The 24,973-nt window shown below is 44.4% G+C and overlaps 3 protein-coding genes and 1 non-coding gene across 6 annotated transcripts in view; all 4 read left to right on the forward strand.

Moving 5' to 3' along the window:
• Positions 1-2,254: 2,254 nt before the first annotated feature.
• rpsa (ribosomal protein SA) lies at positions 2,255-7,465 on the forward strand. The gene is made up of 8 exons (XM_064324143.1): positions 2,255-2,381; positions 3,556-3,727; positions 3,936-4,054; positions 4,761-5,006; positions 5,568-5,696; positions 6,045-6,204; positions 6,635-6,685; positions 7,299-7,465. The coding sequence occupies exons 2-8, from the start codon at positions 3,595-3,597 to the stop codon at positions 7,391-7,393; spliced, it is 933 nt and encodes a 310-aa protein (XP_064180213.1). The 5' UTR covers positions 2,255-2,381; positions 3,556-3,594; the 3' UTR covers positions 7,394-7,465.
• Positions 4,396-4,535, forward strand: LOC135249572 (small nucleolar RNA SNORA62/SNORA6 family). Its single transcript, XR_010328729.1, has one exon. It is a non-coding gene; the product is annotated as a small nucleolar RNA SNORA62/SNORA6 family (small nucleolar RNA).
• A 947-nt stretch (positions 7,466-8,412) lies between the features above and the next one.
• ift56 (intraflagellar transport 56) lies at positions 8,413-19,444 on the forward strand. 2 transcript variants are annotated; one of them, XM_064324140.1, is made up of 18 exons: positions 8,413-8,702; positions 10,315-10,455; positions 10,633-10,725; positions 11,181-11,295; positions 11,474-11,523; positions 11,761-11,906; positions 12,203-12,374; positions 14,036-14,110; positions 14,528-14,630; positions 14,988-15,043; positions 15,479-15,532; positions 16,129-16,192; positions 16,309-16,397; positions 16,616-16,699; positions 17,909-17,978; positions 18,111-18,217; positions 18,318-18,451; positions 18,799-19,444. In XM_064324140.1, the coding sequence occupies exons 1-18, from the start codon at positions 8,700-8,702 to the stop codon at positions 18,932-18,934; spliced, it is 1,692 nt and encodes a 563-aa protein (XP_064180210.1). In that variant the 5' UTR covers positions 8,413-8,699; the 3' UTR covers positions 18,935-19,444. The 2 variants fall into 2 exon arrangements, with proteins under 2 accessions (XP_064180210.1, XP_064180212.1); XM_064324142.1 differs by lacking the exon at positions 8,413-8,702 and adding an exon at positions 9,986-10,174.
• A 665-nt stretch (positions 19,445-20,109) lies between these two features.
• ubn2a (ubinuclein 2a) overlaps positions 20,110-24,973 on the forward strand; it is a 16,720-nt gene continuing 11,856 nt past the window's right edge. For both annotated transcript variants that reach the window (XM_064324133.1, XM_064324134.1), the window contains exons 1-5: positions 20,110-21,119; positions 22,199-22,318; positions 22,909-23,010; positions 23,363-23,494; positions 23,652-23,755. In XM_064324133.1, the coding sequence (XP_064180203.1) occupies positions 20,826-21,119; positions 22,199-22,318; positions 22,909-23,010; positions 23,363-23,494; positions 23,652-23,755 (752 nt within the window). In that variant the 5' untranslated portion in view covers positions 20,110-20,825. The remainder of the gene's footprint in view (positions 21,120-22,198; positions 22,319-22,908; positions 23,011-23,362; positions 23,495-23,651; positions 23,756-24,973) is intronic.

The following is a 24,973-nucleotide window of genomic DNA, read 5'->3' on the forward strand; positions in this document are numbered from 1 at the left end:
GCAGTTATAGTTAAGTATTGTGACATAACTAAACTTTAGACTCAGGCTGCTGGTTATGCAGTACCAGCACACTTCTCGGACATGACATTGGTGGACTTGACATCCTAGAAACAACAAAGACAATTTTGAGCAGTTTATTTTGGAACATTATCACCCACCAACTAATTTAGTACATTTCCCCAGAGGCATAATAATAATAATAATAATAATAATAAATAAATAATAAAATAATAATAATAATAATTATTATATAATAATATTATTATTATTTTAACTTTATTTATTATTATTATTTTTATTATTATTATTATTATTTTTTTTTTTTTAAATTATTATTCTTTCATTATAATGATTTTTACTTTTATTTTATTTTTAAATTATTTTTTATAAAATTCAAAAGAAAGGAACATCCAGTCACCTTTATTTGGAGAGCAGCCGCCACCCCCATCAGCCGCCACCCCCCTAGAGATCCTATCATTTGTGTGTCCGCAATCACACCCTGGCACTGTCGCTGGGCGTTATGGGCTGACCATTCCCTTCCCAGCCACGCAGATTTCCCTCAGTTCCCCACTCTTACTCATCCCACGCTGTCTTTTTTCATCTTCCAATTCCCTATACTTCCCCCCTTTTCACTTGTGTTCAACATCTTGTTCAGCTCCTCCATCTTCTTAGTTTAAAATACACTTTTTTCTGTACCCCTACCCCCTGTCCTCTATTGGTACACTTTGCACAGTCATTGTGTCCACGTAGTTTTCTCCTGATCTGAACACGGTATCTCTCGGCAAACAAAGTTGCAAAACAGAGGACAGTCTTTAACCGAGCAGTCAACGTCTCCGCATTGTCTTAATATGGTCTTGCCATTCCGTTGTCTTAATATGGTCCCCTGTCCGACGGTCTGAGCAACAGCGTGTCACACCGCAATTGTCATAGTGTGACATCTAGTGGCCACAATGTGAAGGTGCTGAGAGAAAGAACTCCACTGTAAAATGATCTTCAGTCTTGTGACGCAATGCCAGCGTTTTACCTGTCAGCTTTTTAAAACTCTCTCCACTTTATCTTTTGAGCAATAGATGCGATCTGTAGTGAGGATAACGTAGTTTGAGATAAACATGTGAATGAGGATCATTCAAAGGTGTCTTGGTATAGAAAAGTAAATGACACAGACAAATGTCAGTATCCCTATATTTACTTGTATGTAGACACCCACTATCTCTTGCACGGTTGCTGTGTCCCAGGTTGACCTGATGAGCATGCCCTTCGCTCGCGCGCACACACATACACACACACACACACCAGAGCAACTCACAGAGTACATTTTACATTCAATCCATTCATGCAGCAGTGTATTGTACTGTGTTTTACATCTAGTTCTAGGGTACAATAACGGCACTCAAACTGAGAAGTCTTCTTGCTCTTACATATATCTGTCTATAGTGAATGGGGAGAAAATGTTCAGTGCTCAAAGGACACATTCTATTTTGGTAGTCAGGCCTGCTCAGGCTGGGATGTCACACACTGTCTCTTGGAGTGAGATACAATGTTAGGGGCTAGTGTGTGATCAGTGTCACTTTTAGCATATCCCAATTACAATTGGGGTGGACACAAGGAAAAAAAGGAAAAATTGATTTGTCTCTACCATGGTTTATTTGGTTTGGAGAAAAATGTGGCACTCAATAATATTTTTTTCTTCAGCAAGATTGCAGGATTTACTTCTGCTGAATGCTCAGTAGATGGATTTATCTCTGATGTCATCTGAGGACTGCTCCGTCCCAATCTGCATGAGGAAGTACGGTGGAGGAAGTAAGCGTCTGGAGTGAGAATGATGACACCAGCACGGAACTGTCTCTCCCATCTACCGCTATATACTGCACGTTTCAAATCTCAACTGCCAATAAAGCTGGTTTAAACTGCTTGTTACGAAATCATAATACTATATAGGGTCAAATGGGGCACAATTTTGGGGTTTTCCTGATATACTTACAATTTATATAAGACGAAAGCGCATGGAATTTATATGGTAAATCTGAGATGCGCGGTTTATCAAAGGAAATATTGTGGCGAGACTGGCGACATCATAATGCAAATTCGCCAAGGTATTTTCATGACCTGTACTACTTAGAACTGTAAATAAAAAGAAGGGATCATGTCGAATAATACATTTTTAAAATTTTTTAATGTATTTTGTGTTTTCTTTTATAACTTTTGAATGTTACTTATAAATATAAAGATTCAAATTTCCCACGTTCACCACAAGCCAGCGCTTGCTGAAATAGAAACCGATAGCCATTGGAGGACGGTGGAATATAAAAAGACGTCACTTCCTGTCTTCGGTCCTTTTTCGATTCCGTGTGGTACTGATCTCCATACGGCTTTGTCTCGTGGTGAGTCGCCGTTTAATTTATTCGGTCATTTAAAGACATTTTAAGACACCTAAGTACACCATAAAACGACATATTACTCTGTTGATATAGCGTATTATGAAACAGCCAAATAACATAAGTCAAAACGACCTAGTTGTAACAATTATTTAGCAAAATAGGTATAGGCCCAGAAGCCTGGGACACGCTGCGGTACGGGGCGGTAGGGCATTGACATACTACGTACCACGCTGGTAGTTCACGATCCAAGTTGAAAATGGAATGGGATGCTTGAGAATACATGCAAGTGCTGTTATTGGTTTGGAAATCTGTTCTGACACACGTTTAATTTAACGTTAGCTGGTCAATTGCAAGCTTGTATAGCCGTCAGTGTAATGTATGCATACAAAGTATAGCAGTGTGGCGTGTAACTAAAATTGGCTAGCTAGCTGGGACAACCATTCGACGTTGAACACGCCACATGCGCTTACTCACCTAAGCATGCGCGAAACTTGATTTCTTAATGTGCTGTCATTTATAAAGGCTATCAATATTACCGTCTGCTTGGTGTGTACGTTCGCCTTTTCCCTAATAGTTATTTTATTAGCGCCTTCGCGCTTGCGCACGTGATTTAAGGACATCTGATTAATTTATGGCGCAAAGTTAGTACACTTAATTTAGAATTAATAAATTGGAGGCTGTAACACAATCAAATTCTAATGGTGTCCCTTTGAAGATCCCAGACTCCTCGACTTGCCTCGTTTGGATAGAATTGGGGATTTGCGTCCCTTATAAATCCGGTAATACATATACAGCTGTATGCAAAGTAGAATTATGGCGCTAACATCATAATTTACTCACCTGCATTGTAAGTGAGGACACATGACCTGTAGAAACTGGGTTTTGGACCTGCATTTTTAAGTATTTAGCAGATGCTCTTACCTAGAGCATCTTGCGCCGCTTCCATTCTTTTTACATACCGTTCATTCATAATGCTCAATGTTTGCCATTCGGGGCATGTGCAGTGGCAGAGCCCCTCCACGGAGTTGAACCAGCAACCTCAGGAGCTCCCTAGCCGTTGTGCTATGCTGCTGCCGCCCACTGACCCGTGTGTGAATGCGCGGGTCCGATCAGCCCGCCGTGCTGAGCGGATTGCCTGACGCCCTTTCCCGCCCTGTCTGCCCCCCCCCCCCCCCAGCTCTCCCGTTTTACTCGTTACGCAGGGAAAGTGGTCACGATGTCCGGAGGTCTGGATGTGCTGCAGATGAGGGAGGAGGATGTGCTCAAGTTCCTGGCGGCAGGAACCCACCTGGGAGGGACCAACCTGGACTTCCAGATGGAGCACTACGTGTACAAGAGGAAGAGTGATGGTGAGTGTGTTTTAGTGCTGCAGGGTGGGCAGAAGTTTCAGATTACTGTGGTCCAGGGGGCTGACTTTTTAGTGCCCAGTGTGTGCTGGCCAGTTGTGATATCAAGTTGTCATGACACCTCATAGCCTATGACTGGGGTTTGACCCGAGCCACCTCTCCACCATACGCCTGAACGCCCGCCACGTTGGCGTTTTCTCTCTCTCCTCAGGTGTGTACATCATCAACCTGAAGAAGACGTGGGAAAAGCTGCTGCTGGCAGCTCGTGCCATTGTTGCCATCGAGAACCCAGCTGATGTCTGTGTCATCTCGTCCAGGAACACTGGGCAGGTACGGGACAGGACTAGCCTTCACCTGAGCTTTGCATGTGAAGAAGGACGTCGTTTCTTTAACCTGGCTGGAGCAATATTGCGCTGTACTTTCAGTATCTGTGCTACATGTTTCTGAATTTAACGTTTTGCATTGTTCTGAATTTCATTGGCGCGTTTTTGCGCTCTTAGTTATAGAGGATATTTCCTTTCTGCATGGAAATGTGCTCTGATTACACCCATAACCTGCTAATGTTGCTCCTGTCCAGAAGAGTTGCAAGGCAGGCAAATGGGTCCACCCGCATATGCCATACATCATACTTTCATCCCTGGGGGGAAAAAAAAAACTCAGATCTGTGATGTCACGCACACTGTTAAAACCTGGCGTTGAGGTCAGCGAGCAGGTGTCGGAAGTGTGCCAGAGCAAGCTGGCCAGGTTTTCGCTAACACCATGACGGCGTCTAGCCTATGACTGGGGTTTGATAGTGACCTGAGCCACACTCCGTGATAGCTTGCCTTTTTGTTCATGCCTGCGCACTGCATTTGTCTTTTCGGACTGCCGTTCAGTAAATCTCACCACAGCCGGATGTTGTACGTAGTTACAACAGACACAGTTCCCTGTATTTGTGTATGCTTTACCGGTTTACACACCTCTGCCAGTCACACAGTTAATGGGAAGCACGTGTAGTGCAGTACGCATAGTAAGCTCTCTCCCTCTCTCCTCCCAGAGGGCTGTGCTGAAGTTCGCCTCGGCCACTGGCGCCACCACCTTCGCCGGTCGCTTCACCCCCGGGACCTTCACCAATCAGATCCAGGCCGCCTTCCGGGAGCCCCGCCTCCTGATCGTCACCGACCCCCGGGCCGACCACCAGCCCCTGACCGAGGCCTCCTACGTGAACATCCCCACCATCGCCCTGTGCAACACCGACTCTCCCCTGAGATACGTGGACATCTCCATCCCCTGCAACAACAAGGTGGGGTGGCTGTGCTGTCACTAGAACCCAAACTCAAATGCACCACTGCTGACTGCATGTGGACAATTGTGCCTTATAACCCACACCAAAGAGTGAGCACCAGGTGTAGGGTTCTGTCTCATCTTAGTGTCAGTGCAGGTCATTTTCAGGTGATTCTTCACTCTAGTTTAAATTCAAGATTCCTTTTTGTCATTTTTGTGTACTTGCATACATAAAAACGAAATGTTGTTCCTCCCAGTCCAAAACAATGCAAATGAAAAATAGACAATATGCCTAGAATAATATGTATGTAAGAAAAGAAGGCACACTCAGTAGTGCTAGGAGAGGCTGTCACAAGCAGCGGTCACGCCACCATCTTCTATTTCTAAGAAATTTCAAACCATGATTGTACAAATTTGTAGTGCACAAATGTTTTCCTGATCTACGTTTGGTTTTTAGTAATTAACTTGAGAGGGCAGTGAGTGTGGACTTGCATATGCGCACCACTGTGGCCGCTGATGTGTGTGAGCATGCGATTGCGGCGGTCGTTCTAACGGAAAGCGCACGTGTGAAACGCGACAGGGTCATCACTCCGTGGGTCTGATGTGGTGGATGCTGGCCAGGGAGGTTCTGAGGATGAGGGGCACCATCTCCAGGGAGCACCCCTGGGAGGTCATGCCCGATCTGTACTTCTACAGAGACCCAGAGGAGGTAATTCAACACCGTTCCCCAATGTGCTGTGAACACTGCGCACAGTTACCTGGACTTGCTGCTTGATTATTATATACTGACTGTAGTAAATTTGGCCACTTTTTTTTTTATAATGCAAATTTGGCTAAAATTGCGTTGTCCACATAACAAAATGGGGGGATGAAGTTTAAAAAAAAAAAAAAAATGTAACTTCAAAACATTCCTCTCTTTTGTCATTATATTGATTGGAATCGGGCATTGTGTGCAGTGGGAGGGAGGTGTGCTCAGGAGGAGTTGAATGTGATGGTCAGTGCCCTGTTGGGATGTCCTGAACGCTGAACCGCTCCCTCTCCTCCCCCCCTCCTGCAGATTGAGAAGGAGGAGCAGGCTGCGGCGGAGAAGGCCGTGGGAAAGGAGGAGTTCCAGGGGGAGTGGACCGCCCCCGTGGCTGACTTTGCGCAGCCCGAGGTGGCTGACTGGTCCGAGGGCGTACAGGTGCCCTCCGTCCCCATCCAGCAGTTCCCTGCAGGTGAGCCGCGTGGGGGGGGGAAGGGCTTGGGTGTTCTGCTGAATAATCATACTCCTCTGCTGGACTTGGCTGGTTACTGCCGGGCAGCAGGGTTTGTAGGGGTGGGTGATGTGGTGATTTTACGTTCTCACCGTTGGTTTCAGCCATGAGGTGCCTTTCTATGCTAGGAAAGGCATATCATTGTCTTTGAGACTTTTCTCAAAACCTACTCTGGGTGTTATTGCTAGCCAGCTAACATGCTAACAAACGTTGCTTGCTTTTTAAAAGCTTTAATTTTCTGTAATGATATTTCAACCAATGGTGACTGAGAACTAGATGAAGAACTGCAATAAAACTGCATAGTATTTTCCTCATTCATTTTTTTTGTCCTGTACTGCATCAAACGGATTGAAATTCTTCAAAATGATGCCACTGCTCTTCTCTCTTTCAGCTGCTCCTCCTCCCAAGGCTGCTACCCCAGCTGCCGCTGAAGTGTTTGCAGGTATGTTTCTTTAAAAAAAAAAAAAAAAAAATTGTTTCTTTTACGAAGTGTACCACAATAGAACCTCAGCGACGCAAACATCGACTGAACCCCAGAACTGTTCTCCAACAGTTGTTCGCTATAGACAGATTGTTGCATCTTTTGCAAAGCTATTGTAGAATGTTAATTGGTTCTAATAAGGTCTCAGCTTATTGTAACTGTATTGTAGTTTTTTACTGATGGAAATCTTTAAAATGGCAGTACAGTAGAGCTACAACAATACAATGTTCAGCTTTTGAACATATCAGATTCTAAAGTAAATCCTATCCTAAATTGCCTGATTTCCTAAATAGCGTTCCTCCCCTTCCCTTAAGTGGCTTTTGTCGCTTGCCAGGCCGCCATTGTAAATAAGAATTTGTTCTTAATGACTTGCCTGGTGAAATAAAGGTGAATAAAAATAAATAAAAAGATTTCCAATCTGGTTCTGAGACAAAGCGGTTTTTAAATTCTAAACGTGATGGGAGACTAAGATAATTTAAAGATCTTTAAAGCTGTTGCAGGACGTGCAGCATCATTGAGTATGCCGGTCTCTGCATGTTGTGTGTTATTGCTAAACCTGCATTTTGTTCTGCAGAGGACTGGAGTGCCCAGCCTGCCACTGAGGATTGGTCCGCTGCTCCCACTGCTCAGGCTTCCGACTGGGGCGGAGCCACCGCTGATTGGTCCTAAGCCAGCATCGTGAACACCCAGAATCAAAAGCAGTTTAAGTGAAGTCAATAAAAATGACTGTTTCTGTAAAAACCCATTGTCATTCATTTTGTCAAGGGCTTGGGAATCATGTTGAACGCTGGCTTTGAAATGTACATCAATGCACATTTGCGTCTCTGGGGCCGAATATCTGGCACAGCGGAAGAGTATTGTTACTTTATATGCAGAAAGAGGATGTAACAGACAGTTCTTAAAATATCTGCACAATTGGATACACTAGTATTAAATGGCTGAGGAGCCCTTCAATGTTTGTTGTATTGAGGGAATTTTGGGATATACTTGGCATGCAATCACAAGATCATTCCTGTTCACTGCCTTCGTACATTTGACCAAGTGCAATGATAGCCAAGGAGCAAAACCTCATCCCTTGAACTGGAGAAGTACTGAGTATAAGGTTTTATTTAACTTCACTCGAACCATGCTAGGTTTCTTTTAAAATAATTTTAAAAAACCTTTGGTTGAATGCTGCAGTATTTTTACCAATATTCTGTAGTTTAATATGATAGCTGTTTTTAGTCATTTAATTATGAATGTCGGTGCTGCTTTTCTCATGCAATTGAAGCTTTAACAGAACCACGGCCTTAAACTCACTCCAAATCACAATTCAATGCTTCAACATTAAATAGTTGGCCTTAGGATTTATTTTTAGGGAGTTTAAACAAAATATTTGTACACAACAGGCCTGACTAATACAATCTAATAAACGCTGCACGGGTGCAGATGAGGTAAATGTTGGTGTATTTTAGAATTGGCCCTGGGATTGTAATTTTCACACGGAAAATCTTGGAAACCTAAAGTTCCTTCGTTTGGGATGCTTCTTTAAAGAAGGGAGTGCTTTCTACTTTCACTATGATGGGACGCAGAAATGTAACCCAGCAAGCACTGACAGGGGTATCAATGCGTAAATCGATGTAAAAAAAGAGTTAAATGGAAAAGTAACCGTATGGAACTCCAGCCTGTTGCTACTTGTTTCCCATTCCCCCTACCATTTCCGGTGCTGTTAAGTAGCTCTTGTTGCTAAGGCGACGAAAGCTCGAAGCAGTAGCTATGGATGACAACAGACGGGACTGAATAGCTCGTTTTCATTGGTTTTCAGTAGTTCAGTAGTAGTTTTTTTGTTGACCATACAATCATTTCTCTTCTCTGGTCATTTTTTCCGAATGCTATCTGGAACTTCTGTTAATCACGTTTGTTTCACACTCCTTGTACATGAAAGCGAGTGTGTCAAGTTGTGACCACAGCTTGCAACATCCACGTTATTGTCGTCATGGTGAGTCGATTCATGATACAGTAACGTTAGCTAACAATTGCTAGTGAAAGCTTAAAGCTATATAATTGTTTAATGTCTAAAACACATCGAATTACTAGTCGGAGTGGAATCTGTACGTTATCTGTTAAACCAACAAAATGATCTGTATCTATTCGGAGTATTCGGAGCAGGGTGGACGTTGATAAACTTTAGACCAGTTGGTAGGGAGGACAATCGAAAAATTTATTTCCGGAAATTAGCATAAGTATTGTGATTAAAATACCAGTTTAGCCTTAAATTAACGTATTGTGAACAGCGATCGTACATATATGGAATATTAATGTGATATATTGGCTGTTTTGTGGCCTTTTAGCTCGCACTTTCCCAAAATTCCATCAATGATAAGATCGGGACTCCGACGGCACCGAAAACCGATAGATTTCACTGAACATTCGACTGTTTACATTTATGGGGTTCTGAACGAGTGACATCATAATAACTCTTACTGGTTGATTTTACGCGGTCATTTATGGCAGTTGGTTCTCTCAGAATTCTGACTGAGAGCCAGGTCAGTATTTTCACTGTACACTTGATACATCCCGACTTATAACTTCAAAGTCCCAAGTCATTTGTGAATGGTTTAAATGGATTTTGAAAGTAGACACTTCATGCTACAAGCATGCTAAGGGATTTGAGTGTGCTGTGAAGTTTAGGTAGCAAACAACAAGGCTGAATCCTTCTGACGTAATTTACATAGCGACTATATGCTCAGATCGCCTAGTTTCACTCACTACGGCCAAGCGGAATCGATAAGCTTTCAGAAAATATATAACTTTTAAAGATTTAATTCAGTCTTCTACTGGGACTTTTGCTGTTTATCGAGGGTGTGACAGAAAATTTCGGTGCCGCTGACTATAATCGAATGTTTTTCACATTTACCGTTCGATTGACCAAGTACCATTCAAAGTATATTTTTATGGGTTAGTACTGTCAGATTGTGCTGGGTACTTCACATTAACCTTGTACAGCGATCAATAAAGGCTAACAGCACAGTACCACTTAATTCTAGTAACTTCTATCACCACTGTAATGAACTAAAAAAAGGTAACAAACGACCTTTTCTGTGAGAAATGTATTGTCAAGCTCACGCGCATACACTGCTGGCGACATTCTAAAGCTTCGTTTTGCCCTCCCTACAGTTGGTGTGGAAAAGTGCATAGCTCAATATTTTTTTTGCGCCATAAATTACTGGTAATACTGCGGTTTTATTTTATGATTATGTAAGGGTTAGCCATGACCCTGCTTCTTGTGGCACGCTAATGCTATCTAGCTAACGTTATCTTGATAGCAAGTACCAACTAGATTATTCTCAATTTAGCCAGCGCCTTAACATAGTCTGAGGGTGACTTTCAAGGACTACTTTTCAAGGATTTTGAGGGTTTTTTTTATTATTTTTACTAGGCCTACTACTAATTCACTGGATGGTTATTTAGGTGTGTGTGTAGTGTGGCAACTTTAATCGTAGTTTTGCAGTGTGAGGAATCACTGGGACTGTGACACTGGTGTAGCTACTACACTGTAGTACATGCATTTTTCCCACTGTGTTTATGTTGTGTACGCATGTTTTGTGCAGATCCTGTCTCGAGTTAAGCCAGCTGTCGGCGGAGAGGCTCCAGCCAGCGAGAAGAAGAAGAAAAACAAGGGGAAGAAGACTTCACGCGTGGAGGACTACCTGATCCAGAGAGACTACCTGGGAGCGATCACACTGCTGGAGGTGAGACGCCGTTCTCCTCCGCCTAGTCATGTGACCAGTGTGCAGTCACACCGCAGGGTTTGCACACCCGTGTGTCGCACTGTGCCGGGCTGAAAATGGCTCTGTCTGGCACCGGCCTGTGGGCCTGTTGCTAGGCAGCAAAAAAAAACGGAGGAATGACATCGTGTTTCTCTACAGTTCCAGCGTAGTGCAGGAGAGAGAGAGGAGGATGCAGATCTGTGGCTGGGCTACTGTGCTTTTCACCTGGGGGACTACAGGAGAGCCATGGAGGTATGGAACCGTTTGCATGTGTGTGTGTGTGTGTGTGTGTGTGTGTGCGTGGACATGTATTACTATCTTTGTGAGAACCAAATATCCCCACAAGGATAGAAAGATGAGGAAAATTATGCAAGGTGGGGACCTTTTGCTGGTCCCCACAAGTTCAAGAGGCTGTTTTATGGTTAGGATTTAGGGTTAGGATTAGAGTTACAATTAGGTTAAGGTTAGGGTTAAGGTTAGGCATGTAGTGGTTGGGGTTAGGGTTAGGGTTAGAGGTTACGGAATGAATGTAAGTCAATGGGAAGTCCTCACAAGTATAGCAATACGAACATGAGTGTGTGTGTGTGTGTGATTTCAGTACCAGTTTTGTGTTCCTGTATGCTCTTGTCTATTTCTTCAGTTCATAGATTAAATCTGTTTCTATAGTGTGTTGCGTCCTTTGAGATGTAGTTTTTCTCTGGCCGCAGGAGTACAGAGCTTCGACCCAGAGGTCGGGCTGTCCAGCCGATGTGTGGGTGTTCCTGGCCTGCACACACTTCTTCCTGGGGCTCTACAAGGAGGCTGAGGAGGCCGCTCTGAAAGGTAGCGCACGTAGCGCACTTGCTCTTAATCGTATCCCTTTGCTGCTGCCTAACTGCTGTGGTAACATTGAGCTCTACACAGAGGAGAGAGAGAGGCAGTGTGGAAGGATGGTGTAATCATGTTCCTTTACCCCCCCCCCCCCCCCCGCCCAACCACCTCTTTTCACATTGTCTGACAGCTCCAAAGAGTCAGCTGCAGAACAGGTTGCTCTTCCACTTGGCCCACAAGGTCAGGGTAACAAAGTTTATTTACATTGTTAACCTTCAGTGCTTTTGTCTACGTATGTTTGTGTCTATCCATTGGTTTTCCTAATTATCTACGTAGAAATGTAGATGTCTTTATGCATGTATAGGTCTTTTGCTTCTCTCTGTTACTTTTACTGCACGTGTATTCGTGGTCTGTATATTGCATTAGACCTGCATTAGTTCTCTCCACTCCCCTTCCCTCACTCCCTCCCTCCCGCAGTTCAACGATGAGAAGAAGCTGATGGGTTTCCACCAGAACCTGGAGGATGTGACTGAAGACCAGCTCAGCCTGGCTTCCATTCACTACATGCGCTCTCACTACCAGGAGGCCATCGACATCTACAAGCGCATCTTACTGCAGAACAGGTGCCGCACACTGCAGCCCTTAACACACACACAGGACACCACTATGGCCAAACACATACATATACCGAAACAGCCTCACATTGCTTTACATCAGAAATACCTCTGGTAAGCCCAGATATGTACTGAGAGTATCCACACAGAGGGAGTGGTATGTACTACGAACAAAATAGGACTATGGAGAAAGACAATACTGTACGTGTAGTTTCTGAAAAATGCAGGTATTTTCTGAATGGGGGTATGAAATGGAGTTGCTCGTTGCAGGTATTGTTACAGTTTGTGCTGTGTGTTCTGCGCAGAGACTTCCTAGCCCTCAACGTGTACGTCGCGCTGTGCTACTACAAGCTGGACTACTACGACGTGTCCCAGGAGGTTTTGGCGGTGTACCTGCAGAGCATCCCTGATTCCACCATCGCGCTCAACCTCAAGGCCTGCAACCACTTCAGGCTCTACAACGGCAAGGCAGCTGAGGTTAGATATCAGAGCCACGCAGTACATCAGCCACGCAGTACATCAGCCACGCAGTACATCACACACGCAGTACATCAGACACGCAGTACATCACACACGCAGTACATCAGCCACGCTACATACACTACACTCACAGCCACACAGTACATCAGCCACGCTACATACACTACACCCACAGCCACGCAGTACATCAGCCACGCTACATACACTACACTCACAGCCACGCAGTACATCAGCCACGCAGTACATCACACACGCAGTACATCAGCCACGCAGTACATCACAGCCACGCAGTACATCACACACGCAGTACATCAGCCACGCAGTACATCACACACACAGTACATCAGCCACGCAGTACATCAGCCACGCAGTACATCAGCCACGCAGTACATCACACACGCAGTACATCAGCCACGCAGTACATCACACACGCAGTACATCACAGCCACGCAGTACATCACACACGCAGTACATCAGCCACGCAGTACATCACACACGCAGTACATCAGCCACGCAGTACATCAGCCATGCAATACATCACACACGCAGTACATCACACACGCTACACACACACACACACTACACCCGCTACACTCGCTACATCACACCCGCTACACACACACACACTACACCAACTACACGTGCTACACTCGCTACATCACACCCGCTACTCACACCCGCTGCACACACACGCTACACACACACACATACACACACGCTACAGACACTACACCCGCTACACTCGCCTACTACATCACACACCCCACACACGCTACACACGCTACACCTGCTACACACACTACACCCGCTACACTCGCTACACACACCCGCTACTCACACCCGCTGCACACACACGCTACACCCGCTACACTTGCTACACACACCCGCTACTCACACCCGCTGCACACACACGCTACACACACTACACCCACTACACACACCCGCTACTCACACCCGCTGCACACACACGCTACACACACACACACGCTACACTCGCTACATCACACTACACCTGCTACACTCGCTACATCACACCCGCTACATCACACCCGCTGCACACACACACTACACACACTACACCCACTACACTCGCTACATCACACCCGCTGCACACACACACGCTACACACACTACACCCACTACACACACCCGCTACTCACACCCGCTGCACACACACGCTACACACACTACACGCGCTACACTCACTACACACACCCGCTACACTTGCTACACACACCCGCTACTCACACCCGCTGCACACACACGCTACACACACTACACCCACTACACACACCCGCTACTCACACCCGCTGCACACACACGCTACACACACTACACCCACTACACGCGCTACACTCACTACACACACCCGCTACTCACACCCGCTGCACACACACGCTACACACACTACACCCACTACACACGCTACACTCGCCGCACACACAACAGCAGCCTCTGCAGCAGAGTAATGCTTCACAATTATATTAATAATATTAATATTATATACATATATATATATATATAATTATATATATATAATTATATTAATAATTCAGCTATTCATCATCAAGTGCTTATTGAAACCACACATATGTACAGTCTATGATAAAATGGGAATGAAGAATCTAACCTTTTACATATGTCCCTTTTTATTACAGGCCGAGTTGAAGAATCTGATAGATATCTCCTCCAGCTCCTTTGAGTTCGCCAAGGAACTCATCCGGCATAACTTGGTAAGCAGGGTTCTATGCTAGCATTTTTTCCAAGGAGCACACATGCTCCTTAGTTGAATAATTTAGGAACACACCAATGCATCCAAATGAGTAGATGCGCTCCTAAATTATTTTTCTAGTTAGCATGTGTCAATTTTGAGGAGCAAATGCTCCTAAAATGGTTGAGCCCTGGTACGCACATGTATCCCTGAAACCCCCGCTACACACACTTCATATTTGAATATGTTGGACGCCATTTTCTGAGGTAAGATTCAAACAAAATCTTGTCTCGTGGTGGATCATGTGCTTGGAGTGTCAGAGAAACTCGGTGTGTAGCTGTATGTAAATGAGTGAATGGCTACCCACCCGCTTTACTGCGAGTGTGTGCTACAGGATGTGGATGTGTATGCAAAGCCCTCGTGTTTCTACCCCCGTCAGGTGGTGTTCCGGGGTGGAGAAGGGGCCCTGCAGGTGCTGCCCCCCCTGATCGACGTGATCTCGGAGGCTCGTCTCAACCTGGTCATCTACTACCTCAGGCAAGGTGTGTGCTCGGATTAAGCTGGCTGCTACTCTTATTCTGCAGTTGACATGACACTCCATTTTAATTGTGAAGTTTGCTCCTTGTGACAAGATTGATACCTGTGCTACAGTATAAAGGCCACAGATGAAAGCCCATTCTTCCACTTTCTTTTTAATATGTTCCTGGTTGTTTTCCCTAACATGTATGAATGCTCACCTCACATTTAAGGAAACACCGCGCTCTCTCCACCCCAGGGATGTGCATATGTGTATATTCTAATTCTTCCTGGGAGCTGTGTAAAATGTCCACCGCCCTGTCCAGTCACTGCATCCATGCTGTGTGTAACCGTCCCTCTTTCCCAATGTCCCTCCCTTTCAGACGATGTGCAGGAGGCCTACAATCTCATAAAAGACCTGGAACCCACCACGCCACAGGTGAGTGTCTCCCTCTTCTCCTTTAGCTCTCCTGCCCTCTTGCTCTGCTGTATGTCTCCTTCCTGTCTTTCCACTCTTCCCCTCGCTCCAACTTCCTGTTCCCAGCGTTTGACTCATTCTGTCCTCCCCCCTCTCCCCCTCAGACTCAGACAGTTCAGTGCTCCGTTTAAAATTAATTTATAGCTGGCATGCATATTAACACGCCCCCCCCCATTTCTCTTAGGTTCAGGGCAGTGTTAGTCTTAATGCACTACAGCAGAAAGTAAGTGTGTGTGGAGTTGTGGTGTGGTGTATGTGTGTGTGTGTGAGTTCACTTCTTCCTCTCCCAGTCTTCATGTTGTCCTGTCAGAGTTTCCAGTATTAAAAGTTAGCATGGTAGTTGTACTGTGATAAGTGCTGTGTACTTTGCATTTAACCTCTCTTTATCTTTCTAAGGAGTATATTCTGAAAGGTGTGGTAAATGCAGCTTTGGGACAAGAAGTTGGCTCGGTAAGTCACCGTGATGGAATTTTAAAATCCTATACAAACCTGCACGTACAATTCCACATGAACATTGACACTCACTATTGGTGGAAAAAAGCATTTTTACAGACACTTCCACTCTTTTCTGAGGTGACTTACCAGATCGATATGGCAAGTTACATAAAATGCATGCCACAGGATTAACAAGGACAATAAACCTCAGGTACACTGCAGACTGCGATAAGCACTAATAGATTTAACACCCACGTGTTATACTTCAAGAGTATAACTTCAGTAAGAGCAGCCATATTTAGTATCATGTGAACACTAAAAAATAATCTCAAGGAGCTCCTTTACATGATGGCAGATGTTTGGGCCAGAAAGGATTAGGGACCGAGAATGGTAGGGAGGAAGTCTCCAAGTTCAGGGAGCAAAGGTGAAGTCTGGGTAAAACTGAATACTGTTGAATCGATAATATGACTGTTTACAGAGTGACACACTAGAGTATATTAAAAAACAAAATCAAACAGACTGACTGAGATACTGGGTGATATACGCAAAGCCCTGCTGACCCTTCCACTCTCCTCCTCTCTCTGTCCATCCCCACTCTTCCCCTGCTCCAGAGGGATCACCTGAAGATCGCACAGCAGTTCTTCCAGCTGGTCGGAGGCTCCGCTAGTGAATGCGGTGAGAACACCTAACAGCACACTGGCATTCCCCAAGAGCTGCCATCAGTTTCTGTGGCAAGGACAAAAGCATACTTTCAGTTAAAAGCACAATCTTGTCTTTCGAAACCTCCTCAGATACCATCCCTGGCAGGCAGTGCATGGCTTCCTGTTTCTTCCTGCTAAGGCAGTTTGAGGATGTGCTCATCTACCTCAACTCAGTAAAGGTCAGTACGGTTCATACATGTGTTGGCAATCATTGTGTGCTTGTGGGAAACTGTTTAGGATGTGGCTGATTAGTCTGTACTTAATTGCAGTGTACTTTTTCTCTAAATAGTGTTTAGACAGCTGTGCTTGTTTACGAGCGGCATGACAAATTTGTAGGTTGAATACATTTTTGTGTATGAGGCGGGGGGGAGAAAAAACCACTTCTCCCATTTTACAGAGTTACTTCTACAATGATGACACATTCAATTTCAACTACGCCCAGGCCAAGGCTGCGGTTGGCAACTACAGGGAGGCAGAAGAGGTACTGTGTGCATCACCACTATAGTTGTTATAAGAACTGTGAATGCAAAGTGGCTTTTGCTCCAACAATGCCATAGTACTGTTGCAGCCAGTGAAATTATTCTAATACCCACTGTTCACAATTACACTAAAAACAAAAATGGTAGCCTGCCACTGTAACTGGCAGAGAAAGAAACTTCAAAATTGAAGTCTGTACTTGCTGTAAGACAGGACTGAGAGCCACATGTCTTTCAGAATTCTCACCCATAATTCATGAGGCATTCATAATTCAGATGCACTCCACACTGAGACACAAAGTGACACGAATGAAAATAACTTGTGAAAACACAGTGGCAATCTTGGAAACCGAGGACAAGGCTTTGGGTTGCAGTGGTCTTCAAACACGGTGCTGAGGACCCACTTTGTGCACTGGTTTTGTCAGTGTCAATTATGGTTGTTGAAAATGTATTTATCTTCTAACGTTGTTTTGTACTTTTATTCCATCATACTGCACGTTTGGGTCATTGGCATTTGCCTTGTAATTTAAGTCACTCATTGAACATAATTTTTCACAAATAGTTCAATTTCAGTGACTAGGTGCCAAATGCATAGGCATACATTTAATACATAGTTAATTTTTATTTTAATTGCATTTATGTAAACACACTCACAAAGGCTAATTAATATATGTATATTACATTTCACATAAGACGAAAGAAGACCACGGCATGTTCTGACTGATAAAGTTAGCAATGCTGGTGTATGCTAAGAATAATGCTTGTAATGGTTTCTGTCTAAATCCCTTTGACAGAAGTCGCATATTGCAGTACAGATATGCTAACAGCAGGGGGATAACTCACCTAAGTGACCACAATGTGTAGCATCCTCCTGGATGATGAACAGCAGCCATTTTGTGTCCAAATGCTCAGTACATGGGCTGAGGCAGCAAGGGAGGGGACATTTTATCCACTTGTACTAGGGGATGAGTATATTATTGAATTCAATGTGCGCCTATGACCAGGGTTTTAAATTTAGTTTTTAGATTTAAAAATACAGCTATGTGAAATTCAATCCTGCCCCCACAGGCACAGATTAAAATGCATTATAGGTTTTCAGATCTCAAAGAACAATACTGCGTTCCTTTTAAACTTGTGGGAATACACTGTGTGTTTGAAGGAGGTAATTTGTGATCATTTAGAGCTGCATTTATAACGTTTTGCTTTGTGAACAGGTGTTTCTGCTGATTCAGAGTGAGAAGATCAAGAATGACTATGTGTACCTGAGCTGGCTTGCACGCTGCTGTATGGATCACTAATATGATTCTTTTTCAAATTATTATTATTATTATTATTACTGTTTTTATTATATAAATGCATAGTAATCTTGTTGTTTTGTATTTCTATGTCATTACTGTTATCTGTTACTGTGTATAGATATCATGAACAAAAAGGCCCGTTTAGCCTGGGAGCTGTATCTGAAAATGGAGACTTCAGCCGAGTCCTTCAGCCTCTTGCAGCTCATTGCCAACGACTGCTACAAGGTCATTGCCTTCCCTCGAAAGCCAAAAATGATGTCACTTCCAGGCAGTCGGCCCGTGTGCGTTTCATTGACTCATTTCGTTCCCTCCGTCCGCTTTGCAGATGGGGCAGTTCTATTACTCGGCGAAGGCTTTCGATATTCTGGAGCGGCTTGACCAAAACCCCGAGTACTGGGAGGGCAAGAGAGGGGCCTGTGTGGGCATCTTTCAGCTCATACTGGCTGGCAGAGAGCCCAGGTATGCGTCACGGCCGCAAACACCTGTGCCTTCCTTCTGTGCTCTCGCTGCTCAGTCCGTTGGTGAAGTGCCTTCTGGGAAGGAGAGTCCTCAGCTGTTGCAGTCCATTTGTCAGTTTCTTTCGTGTGGCATCTTCACTCTTCCCCCATCTTAGGCACCTCACTACAGCAATGTACGGTTTCACGACATTGACTTAATCGACTACCCTGAAGTGTGTTGTCGTGTGTGCGGTTTTCAGAAATCCATCATGAGGGCATATGCATCACTGTAATGTTATGGCGCGAACAGATTTTTCTATACGTGTATTTGGAAGAACAAAACATGTTTTTGTCATTCCCGTTCTGCAGAGAGACGCTGAGAGAGGTACTTCCACTGCTGAGGAACACCGGAAACCCACAGGTGGAATACATCATCAGAGCCTTGAAGAAATGGGCCAAGGATAACCGAGTCTCACTAGGAACAGATTACAATTCAGCAGCGTAACACAAGTGCTCAGATAATCTGACAGGACCCTCTGTCAACTACTGCACAAGACAAAGTATTAAGCACCAGCTATGCTGGTGATTTCAATTGCACGTCCCCATAAAAAAAATTAAATAAGCCTTTGATCATCCCAAAAATGTGTAAACTGGATGCCTATCCCCAGACTGAACTACAACATGTAAGGGTGTGATGAAATCTGTCTGTAATGTACATTTACGTTACAAAGTTCACTCCAATTAACCTTTACAATACATGTATTTGTATAGAAACAAATTGAAAACATCAAATGTCTTTCTTAGGCAGTTACATGTAAATTCACTTCATGCAATAAATATCCCCAGGTACACAAACTCACCACACCATGTAACATGTACTATAGTTTTATTTGCAATATTGTTTTAACATTTATATACTTAATATAGTTGTGAATGTATACAAGTATGTATGTATCATGCAATTGTGTAGTCAGTTCTTCTGTACAGTGTCCAATTAAAGAGCTATTTTTATTCACATAGCATTGCATATTTGTTTTTCCAATCGGTTGATATTGCAAGAACACCGCCATTATAAAAAACTTCCTCTTTTACAGCATTGTCACTAGTTTGCCCAGTTGACAAATGTAAAATTCACGTCAGGTTTTGCATATGGTAGGTGCATTACCCTCAGTCTTGAGTATGAATTATTAACCACCCTAAAAAGTTACGACACTGAAATGCGCCATTTCTTCTGAGAAAAAAAAATTCTGGTTATTCCACATCTGTATTGTTTATTTGATTCATTACTTCGGCTCTGAAACAGTTAAAACTGATTAAAAACGTTTATGTCATGCAAACCATGTTCTTACTATAGTTAGCTAATTTTGTTGAAATGTTGAAAACAAACACAAATTTGAAAGCTGAAATACTACTAAGTTGCCATTATTTATAGCCATTTCTATTAGCACACTTTCAGAACGCTCCAGCAATATCACATCGCTTGTGAACTAGTAAGTACGTACATTGGCGATGACCTTAATGGTTTCATCTATTCCCAAGCACTCAGTGGAATTGAAACTACAGATAACTGCAAATATAATTCCATTTCCCCTTATGTTCGCCGCACCTACAGAAGTATTTCCGTATTCCCGAAACAATCACACTGGCGGCTGAATTCCCTTCTGGTTTTGTGCAATGCAGAATTTCGACAGGCTGTGTGTTGTTAAGCCTAACGCAGTCATACAAAGCAAGGAATACCACAGACAAACATCCAGCCAACTACTTTCCGTTTGGGATTTGTGAGAAGCTACAGGTCATTGCCCAAAAACGTACCATTCAGCATTTAATCTGCAAGCCACATTGATGTGAGCGATAAAAGCCGCTAAGGAAACTGATGCTGTAGAATCGCCGTAACTGTCCGCACGTCCTAATCTAGTCCTAATACATGTGGAATTCATTTATTTTCCTTTCCTTTTAGCTAAAATGGCATTTAACCCAATGTTGAAAAAATTCTTGGTCGCAGGTTGGCTATGGGGCGGGCTTATGAGAGTGCAGTTTGTGATTGGCCATAACCCCCTCCTGGTTCGCGCTATTTCCGTTTTCACTCACCGCGCAGGCCCAGCGACCTCGATGTAATTTTTATTTACTCCTGAAATCCAAGATGGCTACTCCGAATATTTCAGTACCTTAGCAATTGAGGATGCACGTATTGAGAAAACTACTTTCCCCGATAATCTCATCCCCTGAAACTAAATTAGTAAGGTGTAGATGAACTATTTGCATCTTACCTGACACAAAATAGTCCTCGCGTCTTGCTTCAGCTCCCGCGAATACACCATTTTCAAGTAGTTTCGAGGAATACATATCCTCGATCGCTGTCTCTCCAAAGCAAGCGAGGTTCACCGTCTCCACATCAAATGGCCGAACCGAGAAAAGTACCATTTGTCACACTGTCGGCCTTCGCCGCTGGACCGGCCTCAGAGCCTAGGAAATGCCGACATGAAGATGAGGCCGGAATCAATTTGGAGGAGAGCACAGCAGTAGGCACTACACCGACCGGGGCAGGAGATGGTGGTCTGTTCGGCAAAGCTAGCGACGGGGACAACGGGGAACCAAGAGGGATTACCGTGCGATTGAACCTCTGCCTGTCCGAGCCGAGCGACCAAGCGTCGGCCGAATTCAACTACAGCGAGCTGGTTCAGTCAATACAGGTAATGGTCGTCTGTGGATTAGGCCGGGCAAAGCCTTGAGTTGAAGTCAGGATCATTGGAGGCTAAGAGAGTAATGTTAGTTACTTGTAGAATCTGAAGTACAGTCGATTCCTGATGTAGCCGCTTTGTAGTTTTTCCACATGAGATAAGTTAACGTGAAGTGCAGTAAAGAAACGTAATATTGGCAAACTTATCTGCCATATGGCTAAAAGTGTTAGCTAGCAAGCTAACGATGAAAGCTGGCAGTTGGACAGTAAGCTAAGCTCGAGCTATCAAGCAAGCTAGCTAAGTAGCTATAATCACGTACACAATCACGAGTTTTCCAACGTTAATTAACGTTAATCATCGTTAATCAAGTAACATATTTTATTGTATTTTACTCAAGGAATTATAAAAATACAATGACTCTGGATAAATAGTTACATATTTACTTTTTGTAACGTTGGTATTTAGACATGTCATTGAAAATGGTCGAGTGTAACGTTAGCTGGCTAATTAGCTAGCGATCGAACTAGCTCCCTAAATAATTGTGTTTGCTAGTAAGTTTACGAAGTTAATCCGGTGGTCTGGTTGTCTCAGAGGCTATCCAAGTTATGAACACCGTTCGCATACTAGCCTCAGCTGTGTATAAAACAAGATCGCAACTAGCTAGCTACATTGCATAGTTTTTTTATCAGCAAAATTCTCAGTTTACCATTTATGGATGATTAGTTTACTCACGATAATGTACACGACTGCATAATAAAAGAGGTAGCTATGACAGGTGGTTACATCAGACCTTATAACACTCTAAGCGTCAGATTGTTGCTCTGGTTTTTACATTTCACGTGCCAGCATCTTAACATTTTGCATTAGAACATAATGGCAGCAGGTATGACTTGTGTTGCATAATATTGCGTAGTGTAGTGACCTAATTGTCATAATGCATACATAATCTACTGATCAATTATTGTGGTGTTCTCGCTATAGAATAATCTCTGATCTTTTTGTTCCAGTGACTAGATAAAACAGATTTATTCTCCTTTTGTCCTTCATGCTTCTGTTTTTTACTCTCCTACTCTCTCTCTCTTCCATCTAAGGTGAAGAAGGCACCCCCCCAAGCACTGACACCTGCCTGTGACCCTAATGACCCCTTTGCAGATGAAGAGAAAGAACGACAGGAAGTGGAGGCCCTGGCCAAGAAGTTTGAGAGCAAATATGTAAGTGCACCCCCCCCCACCACAGCATGTGGCTGAACAGAAGCTGCATTGATCATGGTTATAGTCAAGCTGGTAATATGCAGTTTTCTCGGTATAATATTAGCTAACAACACAATATGCCGCTGTGTGTTTAACTTATAATATTTGAGCTCGGATTCCATGTTGCTATAAAGTAAATTCAAATTGAGGAATTAGTTGGTACATGCCTGACACATACCCAGGGAATGGACCTTGCAATGTGTTTCAGTAATTTATATTCTTCAGCAAGCAGACGCTGTTCTTTCACACTGTGTTGTAGACAACAACCTGATTGCTTTTGCTCTAAACACGTTAATCACATTAATGTATAGTGCAATGTGGTATGGCAGTTATATACCAAATGCAATGCTATGCTGTTTTTTCTAATTGAACATCTGCTCCAGATTCACCCATTCATTAACACTGAAAATATTGGTACTCTTGTTTGATGAAGCTTTGGCTTGATTATTGTAGTGTGCCCTGTTTGTGCAGTTTGTGGTTATTGTTAGCCCGAGCCTCATGTTGCAGGTCCTGTATACGTGTTAACCCCTCGCACCCCGTCCTCATTACAGGGCAATTCTGGGAAAAAGAAACGGAAAGACAGAATGCAAGATCTGATCGACATCGGTTTCGGCTATGACGAGAGTGACCCATTCATTGACAACTCGGAGGCTGTAAGGACCTTTAATGCCTGTTATTACCCCATTACTGCTTTCACGCTAAAAACGATAGCTTCAATGGTGTACAAGCTCTGGTTAAAAAAAAAAAAAAAAATTCTTTTTCCAGGCATTTGCATTTTGTTTTTCCTAAAGGCTAATGTCTGCCACTGCTCTATAAATGAACAGCTGAGACGTTTTCAGCAGCCTGGCTCATTAGAGACATGCCACCTTTGCAGCGATCTCCTCCTTTGTCGTTTTGACAAGCGAACGCGGGACGCGAAGACCATGTGAAGCTCCCCTGTAGCCCGCGGGTGGCGGATGCGGGTGTGTACGGTGTCTTGACTGCGGCCCCCGCTTGCGTTCACAGTACGACGAGCTGGTCCCGGCCTCTCTCACCACCAAGCTGGGCGGGTTCTACATCAACACGGGAACGCTGCAGTTCCGCGCCGCGTCCGAGTCCGAGGGGGAGGACGGCGGGAAGGATGGGAAGGCTCGCAGGGTGAGTTCTGCGCCCCTCCGAGGCGACGTGCCGTTTCTAGCCGTGCCCTGCGCCCTCCCGAAACGAGGCTGTGCCGGCGCGATCCGGTCCGCTACGTCCCGAACCGTTCGCCCGTTCTGGGAACGGAACTCACCGACCGCCTCTGCTTCGCTTACAGCCGCTGAAGGACGGAGAGGAGCAGGTCATGAAGAAACGGAAGAGAAAAGAAGGGAGCAGTGCGGAGGAGAAGAAGCCCAGGAAGACCAAAGTGCCGAAGCAAGGGTGAGAGGCTACCTGTGCTAACGCTGCTATACAACCACACCTGCAGGAGGGAACCCTGGCGTGTTGCCCGTATATGTGTGTGCGTGCGTGCGTGCGTGCGTGCGTGCGTGCGTGCGTGCGTGCCTGCCTGCCTGTATCTGCTTGAGAGTGGGCTGCCCCATAGACTGAACCCTGTGGTTTCCTCAAAGGTGTGGGCTTTTAACTTTTAACTAGTTATGTCCTGAATTCGTACTGGTCCGGCGGCCCTCCACCAGCCACTTTGCTGAACAAAGGTCTTGCGCGTTACGCGTTGTAACGAGGGCCAGTGTCAATGTCCATGGAAACGTCCGCTAGCGAATCGCTGGGCTGCAACCAGGGCAGGATAAGCTATCCTGTTTATCCTGGTCATAAGACCTGGTCAACATGAGGGGCTGATAGAGGAACGCAGCGCTGTTGATAAAGTGGTACGCAGTGCAGAGAGTACATACCGGGCAGATAGTGTCATCTGTGCCTTGAGAAGGTGATTTTTTTTTGTTCGCGAGGATTCAAGCTTTTGTACTTTTTGCGGTTGACGTGCTGTTCCTTCCCTGTGAAATTCGTGACTCTGTCACTTCGGTGCCCGCGGCTCGGACTTGGCACGGGTGGGAAATTAGATTGCCGGAGCAGAAGCTGTATAATGGCGGTCATGCGCTGGAAAGCTGTGAGTGAGTTTAGACTGAAATGTAATTTTGCCCTTCAGTTAAAAATAAATCCTCAAACTAACATCGTGTAACTCAGAATAATGAGTCATTTTTAGTGAGGCGTTCTCGGGAAGTCCAGAGAAGGGAGGTAATGCTGCTGCTGATGTGGGTGTTCTGCTGTTACCTGGCAGGGGGCTGCAAATGTAAACTGGATTATACAGTTCCAGTGCAATGCAGTTTTCTGAATTTTAAGGTGAAAATAGCTAGTAGCATCTGCTAATATTTGTCTGTCCAGAATGAGCGGGAAGGTGCCATTGTTTTTTTTTAAGCAAAGGGCATTCTTATATGTATATGTCTTTGTAAATGTGAGGTAAAGTTAAAATCGAGGAAGTAATTTGAATTCAGCAGTTTGTTAATATAATCACAGTTGTGTGTGTGTGTGTGTGTGTGTGTGTGTGTGTACAAAACGGTGCCGGAGTTTCTTGGGTGGAACGTGTTTGTAGGGCGTCATTCGCTGGATCTGGAGAGAGAGAGATGGCGATGGCGCTGTTATTTATAG

Source organism: Anguilla rostrata, chromosome 2, assembly GCF_018555375.3.
Source record: "Anguilla rostrata isolate EN2019 chromosome 2, ASM1855537v3, whole genome shotgun sequence".
Taxonomy (NCBI): domain Eukaryota; kingdom Metazoa; phylum Chordata; class Actinopteri; order Anguilliformes; family Anguillidae; genus Anguilla; species Anguilla rostrata.